Source organism: Solanum lycopersicum, chromosome 9, assembly GCF_036512215.1.
Source record: "Solanum lycopersicum chromosome 9, SLM_r2.1".
NCBI lineage: Eukaryota > Viridiplantae > Streptophyta > Magnoliopsida > Solanales > Solanaceae > Solanum > Solanum lycopersicum.
In genome coordinates this window covers 21,773,338-21,797,517 of record NC_090808.1, presented here as the reverse complement: position 1 = coordinate 21,797,517, position 24,180 = coordinate 21,773,338, and the positions used below count along the sequence as shown (strand labels likewise).

Here is a 24,180-nt window from a genome sequence, read left to right as displayed (position 1 = left end):
AAAACACAAATTGTTCTTCCTTCTCTCTTATTTTGCTCTCACAAATAGAAGAACTCCTTTGAGGGGATAGGTCAAGTTATTAGGAAACCAATAAGGTCTTATTAATCCATGATTCTTCAAAATTAAAAATTTATGGGATCCTTTGATTTTCGGGATTCCTTTCCCCAAAGGGTTTTTCCAAAATTGATTTTAAAAAGATGAGTTTCATCTGGGTTTTCTTCATATTAAAAAATTGACTTTCTAAATTGTATTTTTTATGATATATTTTTTTTATTATAATTATATTATGATGTATTATGACTCAATTATTCTGTTTTATGATGAATTAACCTACTATGTTGAGTAGATTATAAAATTGACCAAGTCCCTAAGCGTAGGTTATGAAATAGTAATGAATTGATATATAGTAATTCAAGTGACTTCATTATCTTATTAATTTCTATTGTGTGATAATATTACACCCATTTTTGGGTTGAATTGGAGGGTTGATGCTTAAACCTTGCATGATGGCTTGTGAAGGAGATTGGGTTAAGTCTTGTGATCTCAATCCTTTACTTAAATTATGATGTCTTGTACTTGGCGTTGAAGTTCAATTGGATTTATCTTGTAGTATGATTAAGTAGATTCAGTATAATGATTAAATTGAGATGTCTTCATATATGATTATGAGATTATGATTAAGATTAATTGATATAACATTGGTTATAATGTAGCTATCTACCTTATTATATTATGGCGATGTTAATGTGGTAATCTCAAAAGTGAATGGTTGTATTAAATGGTTTTCTCATGAAATTCCTATTTAACTAGTGACTATGACTATCTATGGAGCTAATATACTATGACCTAAACTAGGTTTTGATTGTTGAAGAATGATATTTCAAAAAGGGACTCAAGCTTAGCATCGAGTAACTAGTGGTGAGGAGCGTCCCTTTCCACATCGGGAAGGTAGGTTCACTATTGTTGTAACGACCTCTTTAGTCGTTTTGAGCAGCAGACTGCAATTCTGGAAAAACTAGCAGAAATGACGGACCCAACGATGGCCGTCATGGGCACGACGAGCCGTCGAGGGGGTTTCGTTACAAAATACATAGAATTCTGAAAAAATGGGCACTGAAATCGACTCTCTGAACTTCGTAATGGAATGGCAGGACGGACCATCACAGGTGTGACACACCATCACAGACTCTTCAGAGGAATTGAGTCTCTGAACTCTATGACGGAGCAGCAGGACGGACCATCGCAGGCGCGACGGGCCGTCACAGGCTGCGTAATCCCAGTATGAGTCGGATTTCCTCAATTGTTTTAAGGGACATTTTTGACTATTCCTGCTTTAATTATAAAGTTAGTGGGTTAATGTTAATAAGTCTAATTACATGGGGGTTAAAAGAGGTAACCTTAAGTTAATTAGTGGGTTATTATTGCCATCTTTTATTCTTTATTATATGCTAATTAGGGTAAACGAAAGAGGGTTTGAATAAAGAAAATAGAAAGAACAAGAGGAGAGAGAGAGGGTCGATCGAGAAGGGGAAAACACAAAGCTTTGGAGAAAATTTGCTTGCTTGATCACTAATCTTCGGTGGAGGTAGGGTATGGTTTCTCTTACGATATTCGTAGTAAACTCTTAATAGCGAATAATATGTATTGATAATATTGTAAACCCTGCTATGTGCTTAATTGTATGCTTGCATGAATGTAATTATATAATTGTGATTATATAAGCATGATGAAGTTATTGAATCCCAAATCTTGCAAAACCCTAATATCTTTGTTAATGATGAGGCCTTGGTGTAAAAGAAGGCGTGATGAACTAAAATAATGAGATTGATGATGCCTTGGTAAGAAAGAAGGCTTGATGAATGGATAGAAGGAGATTAGGGGATCGGGTGTCACGATCCGACACGTAGATTTAGGGGATCGGGTGTCACGAACCGACACGTAGATTTAGGGGATCGGGTGTCACAAACCGACACGTAGATTTAGGGGATCGGGTGTCACGAATTAACACGTAGATTGGATCGGGTGTCACGAACCGACACGTAGATTTAGGGGATCGGGTGTAACGAACCGACACGTAGATTTAGGGGATCGGAGTGTCACATTCCGACACATAGTAGTAGGGGATCGTAGTGTCACGTACCGACACAAGAGGATTAATGAATATGAGGGAGCGGAGTGTCACGTACCGACACAAGAGAAATAAAGATAATGAATCTTGAAAGATGTTAATATACTCAATCTAATGAACATAATTCCCAAATGAGTACGGTATTGAGGCTTCAGTCCTCATGTGTGAACGTGACAGAAATTGTTAATGATATAGTACTTGTTGTTGCTACATGTTGAGTGTCATAGTTGATTTTATGATATTACCTGGTATATATTAATTTCTATTTTTAGTTGGCCGATGATATCTACTCAGTACCCTTGTTTTGTACTGACCCCTACTTTTATGTTTTCTTCTTGTTTATTTGTTGGAGTGCAGCAAACGTGCCGTCATCTTCGACTCAACAGTAACTCTAGACAGTCTTCATTAGTCTGGATATCAGGGTGAGCTAATGCTTCTAGCTTGGACAGGATCTTCCTCTTCATGTCTTGATGCCTTGAAGTTCCGGCATGGACTAGATTTTATGTATTTTTAGCTTCTTAGAAACTCTTAGATTTAGTAATTTGAAGTAGATGTTCTTGTGATGATGACTTCCAGATTTTGGGAAATAATAGTTATTGAATTCGTTTTTATTAATGAGTTTAAGTCTTCCGCATTACTTTATGTTGATATTACATTGAAATGTTAAGGTTTAGATTGGTTGGTTGGCTCACATAGGAGGGTAAGTGTGGGTGCCAGTCGCGGCCCGAATTTGGGTCGTAACAAACTTGGTATCAGAGAAATTGATTCTCTGAACACTGTGACGGAGCAGCAGGACGGACCGTCGCAGGCGCGACGGGCCGTCACAGGCTGCATAATCCCAGTCTGAGTCGGATTTCCTCAAATGTTTTAAGGGACGTTTTTGACTATTCCTGCTTTAATTATAAAGTTAGTGGGTTAATGTTAATAAGTCTAATTACTTGGGGGTTAAAAGAGGTAACCTTAAGTTAATTAGTGGGTTATTATTGCCATCTTTTATTCTTAATTGTATGCTAATTAGGGTAAACAAAAGAGGGTTTGAATAAAGAAAATAGAAAGAACAAGAAGAGAGAGAGAGGGTCGGTCGAGAAGGGGAAAACACAAAGCTTTGGAGAAAATTTGCTTGCTTGATAAATAATCTTCGGTGGAGGTAGGTTATGGTTTCTCGTACGATATTCGTAGTAAACTCTTAATAGCGAATGATACGTGTTGATAATATTGTAAACCCTGCTATGTGCTATGCTTGGATGAATGTAATTATATAATTGTGATTATATAAGTATGATGAAGTTATTGAATCCCAAATCATGCAAAACCCTAATCTCTTTGTTAATGATGAGGCTTATGTGTAAAAGAAGGCGTGATGAACTAAAATAATGAGATTGATGATGCCTTGGTAAGAAAGAAGGCTTGATGAATGGATAGAAGGAGATTAGAGGATCGGGTGTCACGAACCGACACGTAGATTTAGGGGATCAAGTGTCACAAACCGACATGCAGATTTACGGGTTCGAGTGTCACGAATCGACACATAGATTTATGGGATCGGGTGTGACAAACCGACACGTAGATTTAGGGGATCGGGTGTCATGAACCGACACGTATATTTAGGGGATCGGGTGTCACGAACCGACACGTAGATTTAGGGGATCGGAGTGTCACGTTCTGACACATAGTAGTAGGGAATCGGAGTGTCACGTACCGACACAAGAGGATTAATGAATATGAGGAATCGGAGTGTCACATAACGACACAAGAGAAATAAAGATAATGAATCTTGAAAAATGTTAATATACTCAATCTAATAAACATAATTCCCAAATGAGTACGGTATTGAGGCTTGAGTCCTCATGTGTGAACTTGACGGAAATTGTTAATGATATAGTACTTGTTGTTGCTAAATGTTGAGTGACATAGTTGATTTTATGATAGTACCTGGTATATATTGATTTCTATTTTGAGTTGGCCGATGATATCTACTCAGTACGCGTGTTTTGTACTGACCCCTACTTTTATGTTTTCTTCTTTTTTATTTGTGGAGTGCAGCAAACGTGCCTTCATCTTCGACTCAACAGTAACTCTAGCCAGTCTTCATTACTCCGGATATCAAGGTGAGCTAATGCTTCTAGCTTGGACTGGATCTTCCACTTGATGTCTTGATGCCTTAAAGTTCCGTCATAGACTAGCTTTTATTTATTTTTAGCTTCTTAGAAACTCCTAGATTTAGTAATTTGAAGTAGATGTTCTTGTGATGATGACTTCCAGATTTTGGGAAATAATAGTTATTGAATTGGTTTTTATTAATGAGTTTAAGTCTTCCGCATTACTTTAAGTTGATATTACATTGAAATGTTAAGGTTTAGATTGCTTGGTTCGCTCACATAGGAGGGTAAGTGTGGGTGCCAGTCGCGACCCGGATTTGGGTCGTGACAATTGTACTCATGATATTGGATACTATAATGCATATAGCATAAAAAGGGTCTTAACACATCTCGTAGTTGTTGAAGTAGCTTGCCCCAATAGGAATACTAGCTAGTGGATCCACACAAATGTTATGTTCATGTTTTAGTACTACATTGGAAACTAGTCCACCTTATTTCGGTGTAGGATTCGATTAAACCAGATCCACATTAGCTTATGTTGTCTATGTCGGTTAAGGTAAGATGTTCCCAAAGGTAAAAGGAAATAATAAAGTGAACTTTAACTAGGATAACCTGAGGGGTTTGGCTTTGTCTATATAGGGGTATGGGACTCTACCTATACATTGCACTATTTAGCCTTGAGTGAAGTCTTAAAAGTATGTTCTTATATGCTTATATTCTTATAAATTCAACTGATATGTGTATTTTGATCTTACATGGTAATTATACTATGTGATATTGGTTTATTTATAAAAATGTGATTGGTCCTATTGCTAAAGTATGATGATCTCTACTCTTAATGGTATAGTATTTAAAGTTGGCCATTCTAATGGTTCTTCTTTAGTTTACTTGGTTGAGTGAGGTTATGGGGTCTCACATAGTCATTGCATTAGTGGACATAATATATTATTATGAGTAATGGTCTTGCTTAGGTTATGATGTCATGATGTCTTATGCATGCTTGTCGATATTATAACTTGACGATATAGTTATCTAGATTATGTTCACAATTATGTTTATATGCATGTTTACTTGACTAAACTTGGTATTTTTGATCTTGTGTTTTACATGGAATTGACTTAAGTAATCTATGTTTATTGACTTGTATTAATTCCTGAATGTGCATAAGGTATTTCCTGATTGACTTTGCATGCTTTTGAATAAATGTCCCTCTGTGACATGATTTTATGGTGTATGTGCACAGGATTTCTATGGTGTATGTGTAAACCCCATTTCTTCCTTTTAACGCAACATTTTAGGTTCCGATCATTTAAGGGTTCATGATCACTTTTGAAGGAAGGCTTTGACGCATTCTTGTCGTCAAGTCTGAGGATGATGCCTTGTTATTACTCTAGCTTTGGTTCTTTGTTTTGGTCTAAAGACAATTATGTTCACAATTATGTTTATATGCATGTTGACTTGACTAGACTTTGTATTTTTGATCTTGTGTTGTACATGGAATTAACTTATGTAATCTATGTTTATTGACTTGTATTAATTCTTGAATGTGCATAAGGTATTTCAAGATTGACTTTGCATGCTTTTGAATAAATGTCCCTCTGTGACATGATTTTATGGTGTATGTGCACATGATTTCTATGATGTATGTGTGAACCCCATTTCTCCCTTTTACCGCAACATTTTAGGTTCCGGTCGTTTAAGGGTTCATGATCACTTTTGAAGGAAGGCTTTGACTTATTCTTGTCGTCAAGTCTTAGGATGATGCCTTGTAATTACTCTAGCTTTGGTTCTTTGTTTTGGTCTAAAGAAAATTATTTGATTCTTCTTGTTTCAAGATATTGTTGTAATCCCTAAGTTGCATTTATACATTTTCTAAGGGATTGTGCCCATACGGTTGGAATCCGTTTAGATGGTCTAATATTAGACATCCCTTTGAAGACTATATTATGTATGTTGTTTATCTGTGACATAAAAGTAGAAGACTATGTAATCTTCTTATAAGAGGAGTCTACATATACTCACTATGTATATATTATGTGTAAGTGAGAAATCTAAGTAAACCCCATGAAGTAGATGTAGATAAAAAGTTTTAATTTTTTGCACTTTTTGACCTATGAATGTAATGATGAATGCTAAAAGGCTAGTCCTAGTCTCTCTGAAGACAACGACGCCGGTTACGTCTAGTGGGTACTCCCCGTATGTGACAAATTCAGTCAACCACTTACATGTGTCTCCCATAAAAGAAAATGGGAATAACCTCAACAAGACCGACTCTTGAGATATACTCTTGAAGAACACTGACCTTCAAACATAAACAGAATTTCTTAAATTGTAACGACCTGTTTAGTCGTTTCGAGCAGTAATGTTTAGTTTAGAAAATAACTGACTGTGTCGACGGACCACACGACGGACCGTCGTGGTCACGACGGATCATCGAGGATCTCCATCCCAAAACACTTAAACTCTTAAATTTGGGTACGGGGAAACAACTCTCTGAACTTCGCGATGGAAGAGCAGCACGGACCGTCGTAGGCACGACGGACCGTCACAGAATCATTAATGAATTCGACTCTCTGAACTTTGTGACGGAAACAACAAGATGGACCGTCGCAGGCACGACGGGCCGTCACAAGCTGTGTAACCTTGACTGGGTCGGATTTCTGCTAAAGTTTGAAAGGGGTGTTTTGGACTATTTATGTCAAACTATATGAAATTAGTGGGTAAGTTTAATAACTTATTTACTTGAGGGTTATAGGAGATAACCTTAAAATAAATAGTGGGTTACTTTTATCATCTTTTATACTTAGTTATATGGTAATTAGGGTAAAACAAAGGGAATTTGAAAGAGTAGAAAATTAAAAAAAAAAGAAGAGAGAACGAGCGAGAGAGAAAGAAGAATGAAGAGAAAGCAAAAAGCATTGGAGAAGTAGATTGCTTGATCACGAATCTTTGGTGGAGGTAGGTTATGGTTTATGCTATTTCATAGTAAACTCTAAATAGCGATTGATATGTGTTGGGTGGTATTGTAAGGTCTTCTATATGCTTAAATGTGTTGTTGCATGTTTTAATTATGTAAATGGTGATGGATTATAATGATGATACAGTGGAATCTTAAAAACCTTAAATCCACTTTGTTAATGATGATGCCTTGTTATAAAAGAAGGCTTGATGAACTAAAAGAATGAGATTAGGGGATCGGGTGTCATGAACCGACACGTAGAATTAGGGGATCGGGTGTCACAAACCGACACGTTGAATTAGGGGATCGGGTATCACGAACTGACATGTTGAATTAGGGGATCGGGTGTCACGAATCAACACGTAGAATTAGGGGATCAGGGTCACGAACCGACACGTAGAATTAGGAAATCGGGTGTCACGAACTGACACGTAGAATTACGGGATCAAAGTGTAACGTACCGACACCAGGAATTAGGGGATCGAGTGTCACGAACTGATACATAGTAGTAGGGGATCAGAGTAACACGTTCCGACACTAGGATAATAAAGAGAATGAATCTTGAATTATGTTAATATACTCAAATTTAAAGAACCTATTCCCCAAATGAGTATGGTGTGGAGGCTTGAGTCCTCATAGATGTGCCTGGGGTTGTGGCCAATGGTTATGGTACTTGTTGTTGTCACTAGTTGAGTATGGTAGTCGAATTTATGTTATTATCTGATATATATTGCTTTCTATTTTGAGTTGGCCGATGATACCTACTCAGTACTTGTGCCTTGTACTTACCCCTACTTGTAATATTCTTCCTTGTTATTCGTGGAGTGCACCAAACGTGCCATCGACTTCAACTCGTCCTCAACTCTAGCAAATCATCATCACGTCAGATTTCAGGGTGAGCTATTGTTCCTAGCTCGGACTGGATTCTCTCTCATTCATATCTTGATGTCCTTTAAGTTCGGACATGGACCATCTGTTTACTTATTTTAGCTTCCTAGATACTCTTAGATTTAGTCATTTGAGGATAGAATGTTCTTGTAGTGATGACTTCCAGATTTTGGGAATAATAATGCGGAAGACTTAAAACTCATTAATAAACATCGATTAAATAACTTCTAAAACACAATACATATTAGTCCCAATATCTGGAAGTCATCACCACAAGAACAATCTATCCTCAAATGACTAAATCTAAGAGTATCTAGGAAGCTAAAATAAGTAAACAGATGGTCCATGTCCGAACATCAAGGACATCAAGACATGAATGAGAGAGAATCCAGTCCGAGCTAGGAACAATAGCTCACACTTAAATCTGACGTGATAAAGACTGGCTAGAGTTGAGGACGAGTTGAAGTCGATGGCACGTTTGCTGCACTCCACAAATATCAAGGAAGAAAATTACAAGTAGGGGTCAGTACAAGGAACAAGTACTGGGTAGGTATCATCGGCCAACTCAAAATAAAAAGCAATATATATAAGATAATAACATAAAATCGACTACCATACTCAACTGGTGACAACAACAAGTACCATAACCATTGGCCACAACCCCAGGCACATCTATGAGGACTCAAGCCTCCACACCAAACTCATTTAAGGAATAGCTTCTTTATATATGAGTATATTAACATAATTCAAGATTCATTCTCTTTATTATCCTGGTGTCGGAACGTGACACTCTGATCCCCTACTACTACATGTCTGTTCGTGACACCCGATCCCCTAATTCCTGGTGTCAGTACGTGACACTCCGATCCCCTAATTCTACGTGTCGGCTCGTGACACCCGATCCCCTAATTCTACGTGTCGGTTCGTGACACCCAATCACCTAATTCTACATGTCGCTTCGTGGCACCCGATCCCCTAATTCTACGTGTCGGTTCGTGACACCAGATCCCCTAATTCTACGTGTCAGTTCGTGACACCCGATCCCCTAATTCTACATCTCGGTTCGTGACACCCAATCCCCTAATTCTACGTGTCGGTCTGTGACACCTGATCCCCTAATTCTACGTGTTGGTTTGTGACACCCGATACCCTAATTCTACGTGTCGGTTCGTGACACCCGATCCCCTAATCTCATTCTTTTAGGTCATCAAGCCTTCTTTTATACCAAAGCATCATCATTAACAAAGTGGATTTAAGGGTTTTAAGATTCCACAGTATCATCATTATAATCCATCACCATTTACATAATCACAACATGCAAAAACACAATTAAGCATATAGAAGACTTTACAATACTACCCAACACATATCAATCGCTATTTAGAGTTTATTATGAAATAGCATAAACCATAACCTACCTCCACCGAAGATTCGTGATCAAGCAATCTACTTCTCCAATGCTTTTTGCTTTCTCTTCGTTCTTCTTTCTCTCTCGTTCATTCTCTCTTCTTTTCTTTTTAATTCTCTCCTCTTTCAAATTCCCTTTGTTTTACCCTAATTACCATATAATTAAGTATAAAAGATGATAAAAGTAACCCACTATTTATTTTAAGGTTATCTCCTTTAACCCTCAAGTAAATAAGTTATTAAACTTACCCACTAATTTCATACAGTTTGACATAAATAGTCCAAAACACCCCTTTAAAACTTTAGCAGAAATCCGACCAAGTCAAGGTTACGCAGCTCGTGACAGCCCGTCGTGCCTACGACGGTCCGTCCTACTGTTTCCGTCACAAAGTTCAGAGAGTCGAATTCATTAAAGAGTCTATGACGGACCGTCGTGCCTACGACAGTCCGTGCTGCTCTTCCGTCGCGAAGTTCAGAGAGTTGTTTCCCCGTACCCAAATTTCAGAGTTTAAGTGTTTTGGACGAAGACCCTCGACGATCCGTCGTGACCACGACGGTCCATCGTGTGGTCTGTCGACACAGTCAGATATTTTCAAAACTAAACTTTATTGCTAGAAACGACTAAACAGTTCATTACAATAGATACCAATTTACCCATTGTTCTTCCTCGAACGATCACGAGAAGAAAAACAAGGGCGAGAAAGAGTACCTAAATCTGTGAATAGGTGTGGATATCTTTCTTGCATATCAGCCTCTTTATCCCAAGTGGACTCTTCAACTGGCCAATTCTTCCATTGAACCTTCATGGATGCAATCTCCCTTGATCTCAACTTGCAGACTTCTCTATCTAAAATGGCAACAAGATCCTCCTCATAAGACAAATTCTCATCAAGAAGAACTGAATCCCAACAAATGATGTAGTTTTCATCCCCATGGTATCTTTTCAGCATAGACACATGAAATACCGGGTGCACTCCTGACAGTCCTGGGGGCAAGGCTAATTCATAAGCTACCTCCCCCACGCGCTTCAGAACTTCAAATGGACCAATGTACCTCGGACTAAGCTTACCTCGCTTACCGAACTACATCACCCTTTCTTGGGTGAAACCTTCAGCAAGACTTGTTCACCCTCCATAAAATCCAAGTCTCTAACCTTTCGATCTGCATATTCCTTTTGTCTACTTTGAGCCGCTAAAAGATTTTCTTGAATGCATTTCACTTTATCTAATGATTCCCTCAGAAGGTTAGTACCCCAAGGTCTAACCTCAAATGCATCAAACCACCCAATGTAGACCTACATCTTCTCCCATACAGTACCTCAAATGGGGCCATATCAATACTTGAGTGATAGATACTGTTGTATGAGAACTCTGCTAAGGGTAAGAAGTTATCCCAATGACCACCAAACTCTATCACACATGCACGAAGCATATCCTCCAAAATCTTAATCGTTCACCCAGACTGACCATCGGTCTGAGGGTGAAATGCAGTACTAAGATCCAACCTAGTACCTAATTCAGCATGCAATGTTTTCCAAAACTTAAAAGTAAACAGCGTACCTCTATCTGATATAATGGAAAGTGGAACTCGGTGCAATCGAACAATTCTTGAGACATAAAGTTTGGCTAACTTCTCTGCATTGAAAGTCACCATAACCGAAATGAAGTGAGAAGACTTGGTTAATCTATCAACAATCACCCAAATAGAGTCATACTTACCCATTGTCTTTGGAACACCAACCACGAAGTCTATTGCAATTCTCTCCCACTTCCATTCAGGAATGGGCATTCTATGAAGGGTCCGTCCAGGCCTCTGTTGTTCATACTTTACCTGCTTACAATTCGGGCATTGAGCAACAAAATCAACAATGTCACACTTTATCCTACTCCAACAAAAATGTTGCTTTAGGTCACGATACATCTTGGTTGCACCAGGATGTATAAAATACCTTGAACTATGAGCCTCTGTAAGAATAGTGTGAATCAAATCATTGACGCGGGGTACACATACCCTTCCCTTAATTCTCAATACACCTTCCTCATCGATTTTTGCTTCTTTAGCCTCTCCTCGCGATACCTTATCTCGAATCCGGATCAGTTTCTCATCAGTAAACTGCTTTCCCTTAATCTTGTCAAGAAAGGAAGATCTTGCCTCCACACAGGCCAAAAATCCTCTCTTCTCTTGTACTTCCAGCCTCATAAAGTCATTAGCCAAAGTTTTAACCTCCCTAGACAATAGGTGTCTAGAAACCTGCAAGTGAGCTAGAGTTCTCATGCTTCCTGCCTTTCTACTTAAAGCATCCGCCACAACATTAGCTTTTCCTAGATGATACAAGATAGTGATAACATAGTCCTTAAGTAGTTCCATCCACCTCCTCTGTCTCAATTTCAAATCTTTCTGAGTAAAGACATACTGTAAACTACGATGATCCATATAAACTTCACACTTAACCCCATATAGATAATGTCTCCATTGCTTTAATGCAAACACTACTGCAGCCAATTCTAAATCGTGGGTTGGATAATTACGTTCATGCACCTTTAATTGCCTCAAAGAATAAGCAATTACATTCTTCTCTTGCATTAGCACTGCACCCAAACCAGAATAGGATGCATCACAGTAAACAATGAAATTCTTACCTTTGACTGGGAGAGTAAGAATTGGTGTAGTAGTCAACAAAGTCTTGAGCTTCTAAAAGCTTTCTTCACACTCGTCCGACCATACAAATGGAACACTCTGCTTAGTCAAGTTTGTCAATTGGGAAGCAGCAGAAAAAAATCCCTTGACAAATCGATGGTAGTAGCTAGCTAAATCAACGAAGCTCCTTACCTCTATAACATTAGTAGGTATCACCCAACTCTTCACTGCTTCGATCTTAGAAGGATCCACCATTACTCCATCCTTAGAAACTACGTGCCCCAAGAAGAACACTGAATCTAGCCAAAACACACACTTGGAGAATTTGGCATAAAGCTTTTTCTCCCTCAAAATTTCCAATACAATTCTCAAGTGCACCTCATGTTCTTTTCTGCTCTTGGAGTATACCAGTATATCATCAATGAATACAATGACAAAGAGATCCAGATATGGCTTAAAAATCCCGTTCATCAAGCTCATGAAAGCAGCATGGGCATTCGTACACCCAAAAGACATTACTAAGAACTCATAATGTCCATACCTGGTCCGGAAAGCAGTTTCTGGCACATCCGTTGCCCGTATTTTCAATTGATGATAACTAGATCTCAAATCAATTTTTGAGAAGGTACAAGTACCTTGTAACTGATCGAACAAATCATCGATGCGAGGAAGAGGATACTTGCTCTTAATAGTTACCTTATTCAGTTGTCTGTAGTGTATGCACATTCGAAAACTTCCATCCTTCTTCTTCACAAATAAAACAAGAGAACCCCAACGGGTAGCGCTTGGTCTAATGAAGCCTTTTCCTAACAACTCTTGAAGTTGGGACTTTAACTCCCTTAACTCAGCGGGAGCCATTCTATAAGGGGGTATGGAAATGGGGCGAGTACCCGGCTCAAGATCAATGCAAAAGTCAATATCCCTATCCGGTGGCATACCAGGAAGGTCTGCAGGAAACACATCCAGAAACTCACGGACTATCGAAACCGACTCAATTGAAGGTACTTGGGTAATATCATCCCTGAGGTGTGCCAAGAAAGCTAAACACCCTTTACCAACCATTCTCTTAGCACGAAGAAAGGAGATGATACGAACTGGAGTGGAAGTGTAGTCACCGTCCCATACTAACGGATCTGTCCCAGGCTTGGCCAACGTTACAGTTTTAGCATTACAATCTAAGATTACAAAATTTGGAGAAAGCCAAGTCATACCCAGAATTACATTGAAGTCAACCATTTCTAGGATAACCAAGTCTACATGAGTATTGCTCCCCACAAAAGACACAAGACAAGACCTATAAACCTTTTCAACTATCACACACTCACCCACCGGAGTAGAAACACGAATAGGCATGTCAAGCAAATCACAATGAAAATAAAAACTAGTAGCAAATGAGGAAGATACACATGAAAATGTGGAGCCAGGATCAAATAATACAGAAGCCATGCAATCACAAACCAAAAGGGTACATGTGATAACAGCATCAGATGTCTCCGCTTCAGACCTCCGAGGGAAAGCATAACAATGGACCCTATCACCTGTCTGCCCGTTGCCCCTACCATGTTGCGCTGCAGTAGTTCCAGTTTGCCCGCCACCGCGGTTTATTTGGTGACCTCCATTACCTTGGCCACCCCGTCCTCTAGAATAGCGGCCTCTTCCATGACAACCTCTACCTCAGTCTATTGGGTGTCTGTAACTCTGTTTTGGACAATACCTCCTAATATGTCAGGTCTCCCAACATCCATAACACTCTCTGGGTTCAAGCATAGGTCTCTGTGAGAACGACGGAGTCTGGGGATAACCCCCAAACTCAGAGAAGTGTTGACCGGTCTGCGGTCGACCCCCAGCTACAGCTTGTAGTGAGGACTGAATAGGTCAGGCTGGGTAACCTCCTGAACTCTGCCCTCTGGAGTAAGACCCACAAAACTCACCTCCCTTACGAAACTTCTTAGGTGTCTATGCCATGGTGAAGTCGTCTGGCTTCACTCCCTCCACTTCTATAACAAAATCTACCACCTCCTGAAAGGATTTTGTTGCAGTAGCAACCTGTAAGGCTGGAATCTGCAAATCTGACCTCAATCCCTTCACAAAACGGCGAATCTGCTCTTGTGGACTGAAGCAAAGCTGGGTGGCATACCTGGATAATGCACGAAACTTGGCCTCATAAGAAGTAACTGACATCCTGCCTTGCTCTAGGCTCAGGAATTCATCCCTCCTCCCATCCCTCAAGGTCCGGGGTATATACTTCTCCATAAACAAGCTAGAGAATGATGCCCAAGTCATAGGTAGTGCCTCTGCTGGTTGACACTGAACATACGATCGCCACCACATTTTGGCATTTCCCTGAAACTGATAGGTTACAAAATCAACACCGAATCGTTCCACTATGCCCATCTTATGTAGCAGCTCATGAAAATCAACCAGAAAATCATAGGCATCCTCAAATTCATCACCCTTGAAGACTGGAGGTTTCAACTTCAAGAACTTAGTGAAAAGTTCGTGCTAATCAATCGTCATTTTAGGCCCTGTAGTCAATCGAGGAAACGTGCCTATTTCTAATGAGGCATCCATGCGGGGAGCCACAACAGCTACATGTTGTACTCCCGGAACCTGCGGTGCGGGTGCAGAAAACGCTGGAGGCGTTTTGCCTTGATCAGATAATCCGTTAAGATATGAAAGAACCTAGTTAATCATCTCTGGGATAGGTTAGGGTGGTAATTCCTCATTCTGCACTGGTTCATTCTCCCCTTCCTCACCCTCTCTTACTACTTCCTCAGTCGGTGGAGGAGTCACCACCCTAGTACTAGATGGTCCAGGTGCTTGTCCTCTTCCTCTAGAGGACGTCCTCCCGCGACCTCTACCACGGCCTCTTGCCACTGCTCCTCTTCGAGCTACAGCCCCAGTGGCTGGCTCAGACGCATCCTATCTTGCCGGTGTTGGTGTTGGTGTGGTTGTTGCTTTAGTTCTAACCATCTGCGAAATAGAGTGAAGATGGTAAGATACCAATTTGTATCACCTAGATACCAATTGGATCCAAGTAATAGTACGAAAGAAAGAAAGAATGGAATTTTCCTAAACTCCTGTAGCCTGTCAAAAAAAGTAAAGGCGTCCCCCTACCGTTCCTCAAGACTCTGCTAGACTCGTTCTTGTGTGATGAGACCAACGAACCTAATGCTCTGATACCAAGTTTGTCATGACCCAAAATAAGCCGAGTGGCACCCACACTTATCCTACTATGTGAGTGAACAAACCAATCTAAACCCCTACATTTCAACCATAAGAAACAGAATATAATGCGGAAGACTTAAAGCTCATTAATAAACATTGATTAAATAACTTCTAAAACACAATACTTATTATTCCAAAAATCTGGAAGTTATCACCACAAGAGCATTCTATCCTCAAATTACTAAATCTAAGAGTATCTAGGAAGCTAAAATAAGTAAGCAGATGGTCCATGTCCGAAGTTCAAGGACATCAAGACATGAATGAGAGAGAATCCAATCAAAGCTAGGAACAATAGCTCACCCTGAAATCTGACGTGATGACGACTTGCTAGAGTTGAGGACGAGTTGAAGTCGATGGCACGTTTGCTGCACTCCACAAATAACAAGGAAGAAAATTACAAGTAGGGGCATGTACAAGGCACAAGTACTGAGTAGGTATCATCGACCAACTAAAAATAGAAAGCAATATATATCAGATAATCACATAAAATCGACTACCATACTCAACTGGTGACAACAACAAGTACCATAACCGTTGTCCACAACCCCAGGCACATCTATGAGGACTCAAGCCTCCACACTATACTCATTTGGGGAATAGGTTCTTTAAATTTGAGTATATTAACATAATTCAAGATTCATTCTCTTTATTATACTGGTGTCGGAACGTTACACTCTTATCCCCTACTACTACGTGTCGGTTCATGACACCTGAACCCCTAATTCCTGGTGTCGGTACGTGACACTCCGATCCCCTAATTCTACGTGTCGGTTCGTGACACCCGATCCCCTAATTCTACGTGTCGGTTCGTGACACCCGATCCCCTAATTCTACGTGTCGGTTTGTGAAATCGGATCCCCTAATTCTACGTGTCGATTCGTGACACCCGATCCCCTAATTCTACGTGTCGGTTCATGAGACCCGATCCCCTAATTCTACGTTTTGGGTCGTGACAAACTTATCATGGCATCCTCATGAGATAAACCATCAAACAACACTTGTAATAACAAGATATACAACATGGTTCTTGCAATATGGATCACCACATTCCCTTCAGCCGGTTGAAAGCGAATTGACCCAATTCTGCTTATAAGATGAAGGTCATTACCATTAGGCTCATTTAAATTGTTGAGGTTGATGATGTCGTCTTCATGTCCCACTTGGCTACCATTTCTTCTGTGCACTCTCATACATTTGATTCTAAAACACAGACAAGCAAACAAAAACTAAATATACGCAGATCCTACTATAAATAACCAGAACAAAATTCAACTTAAATAAGAAGCTTAACCCAAACCACTCCCCGGTAGTGGAACAATCTAGATTAGTGTTTTATGGACACTTCTACCAGTTATGAGTTTCAATAATTGCTAATCATAATAGTAATCCAACTAAATGAGTTGGGGTCGACTCCCGAGGGATGGTACATATTTAATATTCAATAATAAAGTAGGAATATGTTCAATTCAATCATAGGAATAGACATTAATGAATAAAAACATGATTTAAAATAAGGGTTTGACGCAAGTGACAACTAAGAGGGTGTTTTGATTTTAACTATCGGCTACAACAATAGAGACTAACACAAAATTAATAATATTGAGATGAGTTCTTGAGTTGTGACTCTATTATACACTAATGCAGACAAATTGGTAATTGCAACTATTAATAAATAGTTTTAAATCAGTGGCTTAGCTAGACTTTAGTGGGGATAAAAATTCTCCAGTATAATTTACACCGAATCAAGATTATTTGTCTCGAAGACCAACATCAAAATAAATAAGAAAAGTTTACGCTTTACTTCATTCACTCTCTCCAGTTGAATGTGTATAAATGGATTTACAATTCACTCTCTTGAGCTAAACTTATGACAACTCTACACCCAAATACCATAAATCAATTAATCTTTGTTTTAGTACTTCATTCTAGTGCAAGACAAAAACATGAAGGTAGAACTGCATTTTCTACTACAATTCTTTATATTGAAGCACAATTCCATGTTGAGATCACTTTTAAATAACCTTTATAGGTAACATTTAGCAATATCCGCAACCTAAATCACCACATAATCATCCCCTATGAATTGTAGTTTTAGTTAGGCATAAAAAAATATAGAAATCGTTACCAAATTGTGTTTCCATCAACTAGATAAGAATAACTTTATCCTTACAAAGGTCAAAATTGAAAAATATCAAACACCCACTTTCAATTTCTCAAAAAAGAAAAATTTCAATTCTTCAAACCTAAAAAAAAGTTAGTCTCAGTACTCAAAGTTCAAACAGAAAAGTTACTCTAATAACTATTACAAATAAAATTTGATACTAAACATTATGTTTGAAACTGTATTTATGGTCACCAAAAGTATGTCGTGAAGTTACATTCAAAGTTGTAAGTCATGCTAGCCAATTTGCCCTTTTGTCTTTCCCATCATGTTTTTATTTTGGCCTTAAGATCCTGATATTCTGTAACTTTGGCGGTCAAACGCTACATTGTGGAAATATTCTGAGACACGTTGACGTATCCTTTCTCTCGCCAAATTGAATTTTTCCTTTAGGGCATGCCATAGAGGAACTTTAGGCGGTCAGGAGGCTATTACTCTACTTGTTGAAGGAACATGGCGATTACTAGGCCTTTATCTCTTCTTTTTATAAGCTCGTTTCATTCATTTTTGCAAGTTAGAGTAAAATATTTAATCCTCAATCGAAGTACGTGGAAATAAAAGGTTTTACATCAATTATTGGTACAAAAAAACATTTGAGGATATAAAATCCCTCCAAATAAATCCCAAAATGGGTCTAAATCAACGATCATGAGTATGTTGAGCCGTAACAAACTCGGTTTTAGACTACTCAAAATTTGAATATATATACACAACATTAGTGAAATACCAGATAACTCAATGTTCCGACATGAAAATCTAAGACTGTAACATTTAAATTAATACTATGGAACATTCTTAACTGCACCATGTATATCTGTTGAAACTAACCTAACAAATGTAATTCATGAACTAAATAAATCTACACAAATAGGATTTTGAATTTCATGAAAGTATTAAGTAATAGTATTACAAAATTATTATAATCTAATTGAGGATACTATAACAGTTAAATCCCAGCATTATCTAATGTTCTAGAAACCTAGATCCAAATATGATATAAATTATCAACAATCTGACTGAATTCTAGGGACCTAGTGGATGAAAGCAATTCACAAGTGAAGTACCACATACATAATGACGAATTCGGGGAGAAATCCTTCAATCTCAAGGCTGAAACTAAAGATAAATTGTTGCGTTCAAGTTGAGGATTGGTTCGAATTTTTCTACTCTCTTTTAATATAGTTTGATAAATTTTGGTTAATGAATCACTTAGGGTAAGTTCTTAAACTGACTAAAACTACGTAGCTAGGGGTTAAAAAACATAGTTTAGATGTCCAACAATTAGGGGAAAAGATTAAAGTGTCCCTATCTTAATATCTAAAGAAGCCGCCGACGAGATTGATTATTAGATCGTGAACTGACTGTTGGTCTGTCCTGTCAATCTGTCATTTTTTATCAGAAGTTGGTAGCTGTGAGTTGAACCACGACCCAAGGACTGTGGTTCCACCTGTGGTCTATAGATCCGATCATTGGTCGAGGATTTTCTATAGATTTGTCGGGTGGTTCAAACCAAAGGTCGTGGGTGGGCCACGTCGGTGGCACAATCATGTTCTCAAGCTCTGCATTTTGTGTCGTTATGAATATGTGGTGTTGCAGGCTCCATCCCAAAATTATTAAAGATTTGAAGGAATAAACAAAAGAAGATAAATCTCAAAAATATTGCTTCTGATTTACGTGTTATGAAAATTTCAATTATGTAGAGTGAAGAAGGATAGATTAACAAAAAATAATTTGAAATGAAGCCTTGAATTGCAAGGGTTGATCAATCTTTTGATTATGTTTAAATGACTCTCTATTGGTTTTGCGAATTAACAAAGTCTACTACATGACATGAACAAATAGGAAGAACATATTGTTTGCTGATAAAGATTACTACATAGTTATTATAGTAATTGACTCTGCGCTAAGTAGGTGTAATATCAAAAATGTACTCAATTAAATAGATCGATTCATACTTAGATGAACTTATTTCTTAACTATTGAATATTTGGAGTATTTTGATGCATTTTTTTAAAGGATCGCTAATCAGATTTTGTAATAAAAAAGGTTTCGGACATGTGCGTTGTATATGTATTTCGTAGTAATTAGTAAAATATTTTTAAAACACTTAGTAATTTTTCTCACCTTAAAATTTACTATATGGGTATACCGCTTTGCTTATGTATTCATTTTTGTGTTCTTAAGGTCTGTTAAACTTAGAATTTACATGGCCTAAATTTCTTTCTAGTAGGCTGTCAAATCTTTCTCCATTATATAATCCTAAAAAAATCTTACTTAGATGAAAATTTTAAATAATTTTAAAAACGAAAATCTAAGGGTGGAGCTATAAAATATCATAAAAAATTTATATGGATAATCAGAAACCTATTACTTAAAAATCTAAGAAAACAAAAATGAAAATTAGTAGCCAATTGAATGTTTAGTTACTGTCATTTTGACTTTTCATATCTATTCATTAAATTTAAAATAAAATTAAAGGTAATTATTTAATTTATAGTTAATAATGTAATTATAAGGATTTTATAGTGATAGTAAAAGTGAACCAAAAAGGAGCTCGTTTGATTATTCTTAAATTTTTACTATCTCTCTTTTTATTGTAGTCAACAAAGGTCAATAAAAGTACGTAAAAGTTATTTTGTTCTAAGATGAATTTTCTCCTTTGTCTCTATCTCCCTTTCTCTCTCTCTTTACTTTATTAATTTAGTTATTAATAATTTTTTTAAATGAATTGGGGTGCAGGGGAATAGAGATAAAAAATGGGGAATCGAACCCTCACCAGCAAGGTGGGAGGGAGTTCAAGAATTAAACACAAAAATTAATGTTAAACTATGTAGTTTGATTTTAAAATTTTTGGTACATTTATTCATAAATAAAAGTTACTAATATTATGTAGTTCGATTTAAAAAAATTCAATGCGACCATCTGTCAAAAGCAAATAGCATATAATGCTTGAATATTCGTTTGTACTTTTTTTGTTCTACCTCAACATCATGAATATTTGAGGAAGAAATAAAAAAGATAAATGTCAAACATTTTGACAATGATTTATAAGATTTGATAGTTTTAGTTTTATAGAGTGGCGACAAGAGAAGAATATATCAACAAAGGAAAATTCATATTAAAACCTAATTAACAAGGATTGATCATTCTTTTGATTTTCTTTTATTTACCGCCTATTGACTTTTCAAGTTGACAAAATCTAATATATGACATAAATGAATGGAGGAAATTACATTTAGAAGAAACAGGAAGATACTATTATTTGCTCATAGAGGTTACTCGCATTGCTATTATAGTAATCTACTCTAGGGTATGTAGGTGTAAAATAAAAAATTCCCTAAAGCAAAAAGACTAAATCATCTTTTGCTTTACAAATTCTATAATTATCTAACTTTTGATTTTGTTTTTACTTGTGTTTTATGGGTTACTTGTTATATTTTATAATAATCTAGTTTTCGAGCATGTGTGTTGCACATATATTTCGTAGTAAATAGTGCAATACATTCAATATACTACTTTTATGCGCGCTTACGCGTTGCGCAGATGATTGAAAATGTAATAGTTTTGGAATTAAAAATAACTATTAAATTATATCATGCACATAATAATATATTTAAATAATTATAATTACAATAATGACAATAATATAATTATACAAATCATTAATTTTTTTATTTGAGCACATTAAATGAATATTATTAGTACACAATATCTTTTATACTAACATCTCGCAACTACATACAACTAGAAGAGAGGTTAAAATCTGGAAATAGAAAGAAGGCCTACGACATAAGGTTCCTCCTACGAACCTATGAACCTTCGAACCGAAGGAATAGTATTTATTTCTGTAAAGATTAAGAAAAATTTGGAAAAATTTCGAAGTTAGAAAAGTATGTTTTGGTAATTTTCAAACGATCATAAATCCTTGATCAGGATAAGTTAGGAGTTGTTTCACGTATGGTTGGACAACCCTTTTTTTCTAACACCAAGGAGTTTGCTCAGTTTTGATATTGTATGAGTAAGCAATGTCGTTCATATGTTTGACTGTTGAATTAAGGAAAATCAAATCCAAATTTGGGAAGGGCCAAGTTCTCTTTTTCTTACCTAATTTAATTAATTCATTGTTACGGATTTATTAGCGTAAAAAAAATTAGTTCAGTTCAAGAATTTTTAAGAACGTCAAGCTTTGCGAATTGAATTCTTCGGGGCTTATCCCTATAAAGGTATGTGAGATCTTTCAGTATTGGGTCAGTTAACCCACACACCAAACTTGTCTCAAATCAGTGATTGGTGAGTTGTTTACATGTTAATATGTAAAGTTCTTGATGAATATTATCAAATTCTTGTTGGTTGAGTTGTTAAATGCCTATTGTTGATTTGATTTCTATTTTCTAAGTTGTTTTTAGAGTTAAATATATTCTATATTGAGGGTACCAATGATCCTATGTGTTTGGGGAAAGAACCATGGATATTTAGATGGTTTTGAAATGAAAAACGAAGGAGAAAAGTCCACAACACCTGGGTACAAGGTTCGGGCACCGTGCTTCCCATATCCCCAAACGACAATCTCATTCTTTACAGCCTTGGGGTGCCGCACCATACAAAGCGTCCCAACTTGGCCTATGATGTTTGGGATATGGCGCCCCTAGTCTGTCGGAGTGTTAAGGACGCCAATTCACCGCATTCTTTCACCACATATATGTACTAATTCCAAAGTATATACCATGTTTCTTATTTGATATCAACACTCTAAGATACATCTAAACATAATCAAATCATCAATAAACATGAGATCAACAACATCAAAATCATAATCCAATTGAAGAAAAGTTGAGGTTAATGTAAAAGGAGTTAAGAGTGAAATCTAAAAGTCAAGATGCAAGTCAAAGCAAAGTTCTTGAAATTTTTTACAAATTTTAGTTGTATATTAAATTAAATAGAGACTATATTTACGGTGATTTTAAAAAAGGTTTTTTCTTTTGGATATTTCTAAATAATCCAATTGGCTGATTAATTTTTTAAAAATGCTTTGCATAGTTTATTTTATTTTTGTGATTATTTTTATTTGATTACATTTTAAATAATTAATTTTCTTTATAAAGTTATCCTATTTTAATCAATGACATATATCTTTATTTTTATTTGATATTATTTGAAATTGTATGAGCAGCTATCTCCTAGACAAGAAATTCCATTGATTAGCATTTACATAAATAGGCTTACCAACATAAATTGTAATGCAATTTTTTTACATGTATCTTCATATTTTGGATTTGTTTTTAATTAGTGATAAAATCAATCATGAGTTTTACTTTTTTATTTTTTTAAAACAATAATTCAATAAGTGGTATACAAAAAAACATGCAAGATGACAAAATAATATATAATACATATTTGTATTTGAATAAGGAAATCCACAAACTTAAAAAAAATTATAAAAAATATTATAGATGATTAAAATTATTTTTAAACATCTTGTACTCTATTAAAACATATTGTGTGGATCTAATATTTTCAAATTTCTTGTGAGTAGTTTTGTCTTGTGAACACTCATTTTAAATCAGTGATAACATTTCATCAACACATTTTGGTTCTTACTTTAGTGGAACATGGTATAAAGATTGATGGAATATAATAACAGATAGTATTAAATAAATAGTATTAAATAATATTAGTATTTATTGTGTACTAATCATAGTTCTATTAGGATTAGTACTCCTTAATCCTAGTCCTATTAGGATTAGTACTCCTTCCTATATCTTCTATATATATCTGTCATGTATTCCCTTATTAGGTTAACACTTCAATACAATCAATATTCCTTCATGGTATCAAGAGCCAGAAAACCTAGATCTTCTTTTCTCTAGGTTTTTCTCTCTCTTTAGGGCACCGATCGTTCCCTCTCTTCTCTTGGGTGGTGGCATCCATGACAACCGAGGTGGATCCTCTCGATTCACATCCTTGTGGCGTTAAACTCCTTCTCAGGCATCTTCATGCCCTAATTCTCGAAAAATTATCAGACATAAATTATCCTACATGGAAAATCACCGTTCTTACAGCCCTTGAGGCCAATTACCTTCTCAAATACGGCAATGGAAGCTCAGAACCGCCGCCGGCAGTCATCACTGCCACGGACAAATTAGAAAAAACCAATCCGGCCCATGCCACCTGGAAAGCCGTGGATAGCCAGATCCAATCATGTTTGATTGCGGTCATCTCTCCCACGGTTCAGAAACACGTCCGATCCTACACAACTGCTTCAGCCCTGTGGACGGCCCTCGCAACACGCTATGCATCAATTTTCCACTCTCATATTTTTTAATTGCGTGATCATCTCCACACAATTACCAAAGGCACGAAAACTATGGCGGAGTATTTACACGAGGTCTGCACCATCATCACAGCGCTCGACACCGTGAACGAAATCATTCCCGAAAAAAGATCTCGTCATGTGCGTCGTTCGGGGGCTCCCATCAGCTTACTCCTCCATTAAACAGGCGGTTCGCATCAGTCCAACACCCGTTTACCATGCTACTCTCTCCTCGTGGCAAAAAAGTGAAGAAGTCAACGTGGATCTGGAGAGCAAACTTCTTCTCCGAGAAGCCGCTGTTATGGAGCCGGCCACCGTCCTCACCGCAAGTAAGAACTATCGCGGGGGGCGTGGTGACGGCCG

General features: G+C 37.2%; 1 protein-coding gene across 1 annotated transcript; it reads right to left on the bottom strand.

Moving 5' to 3' along the window:
- Positions 1-10,933: 10,933 nt before the first annotated feature.
- Positions 10,934-23,723, bottom strand: LOC138338430 (uncharacterized). Its single transcript, XM_069289389.1, has 6 exons — positions 23,584-23,723; positions 16,390-16,546; positions 14,081-14,461; positions 11,732-11,878; positions 11,200-11,311; positions 10,934-11,115 (listed from the first exon to the last, which is right to left on the bottom strand). The coding sequence occupies exons 1-6, from the start codon at positions 23,721-23,723 to the stop codon at positions 10,934-10,936; spliced, it is 1,119 nt and encodes a 372-aa protein (XP_069145490.1).
- Between the last annotated feature and the right edge of the window lie 457 nt (positions 23,724-24,180).

Bases quoted from the DNA above. Each gene is read 5' to 3' on its own strand.
- LOC138338430 (XM_069289389.1), bottom strand. From the start codon at position 23,723: ATGACCGCAATCAAACATGATTGGATCTGGCTATCCACGGCTTTCCAG. The intron at 14,462-16,389 runs GTGATCCATATT...TATCAGTTTCAG, and splicing joins AACCGGCTGAAGGGAATGTG to GGAAATGCCAAAATGTGGTG. The intron at 11,879-14,080 runs GCATAGACACCT...GTCTTTACTCAG, and splicing joins AGCCAGACGACTTCACCATG to AAAGATTTGAAATTGAGACA.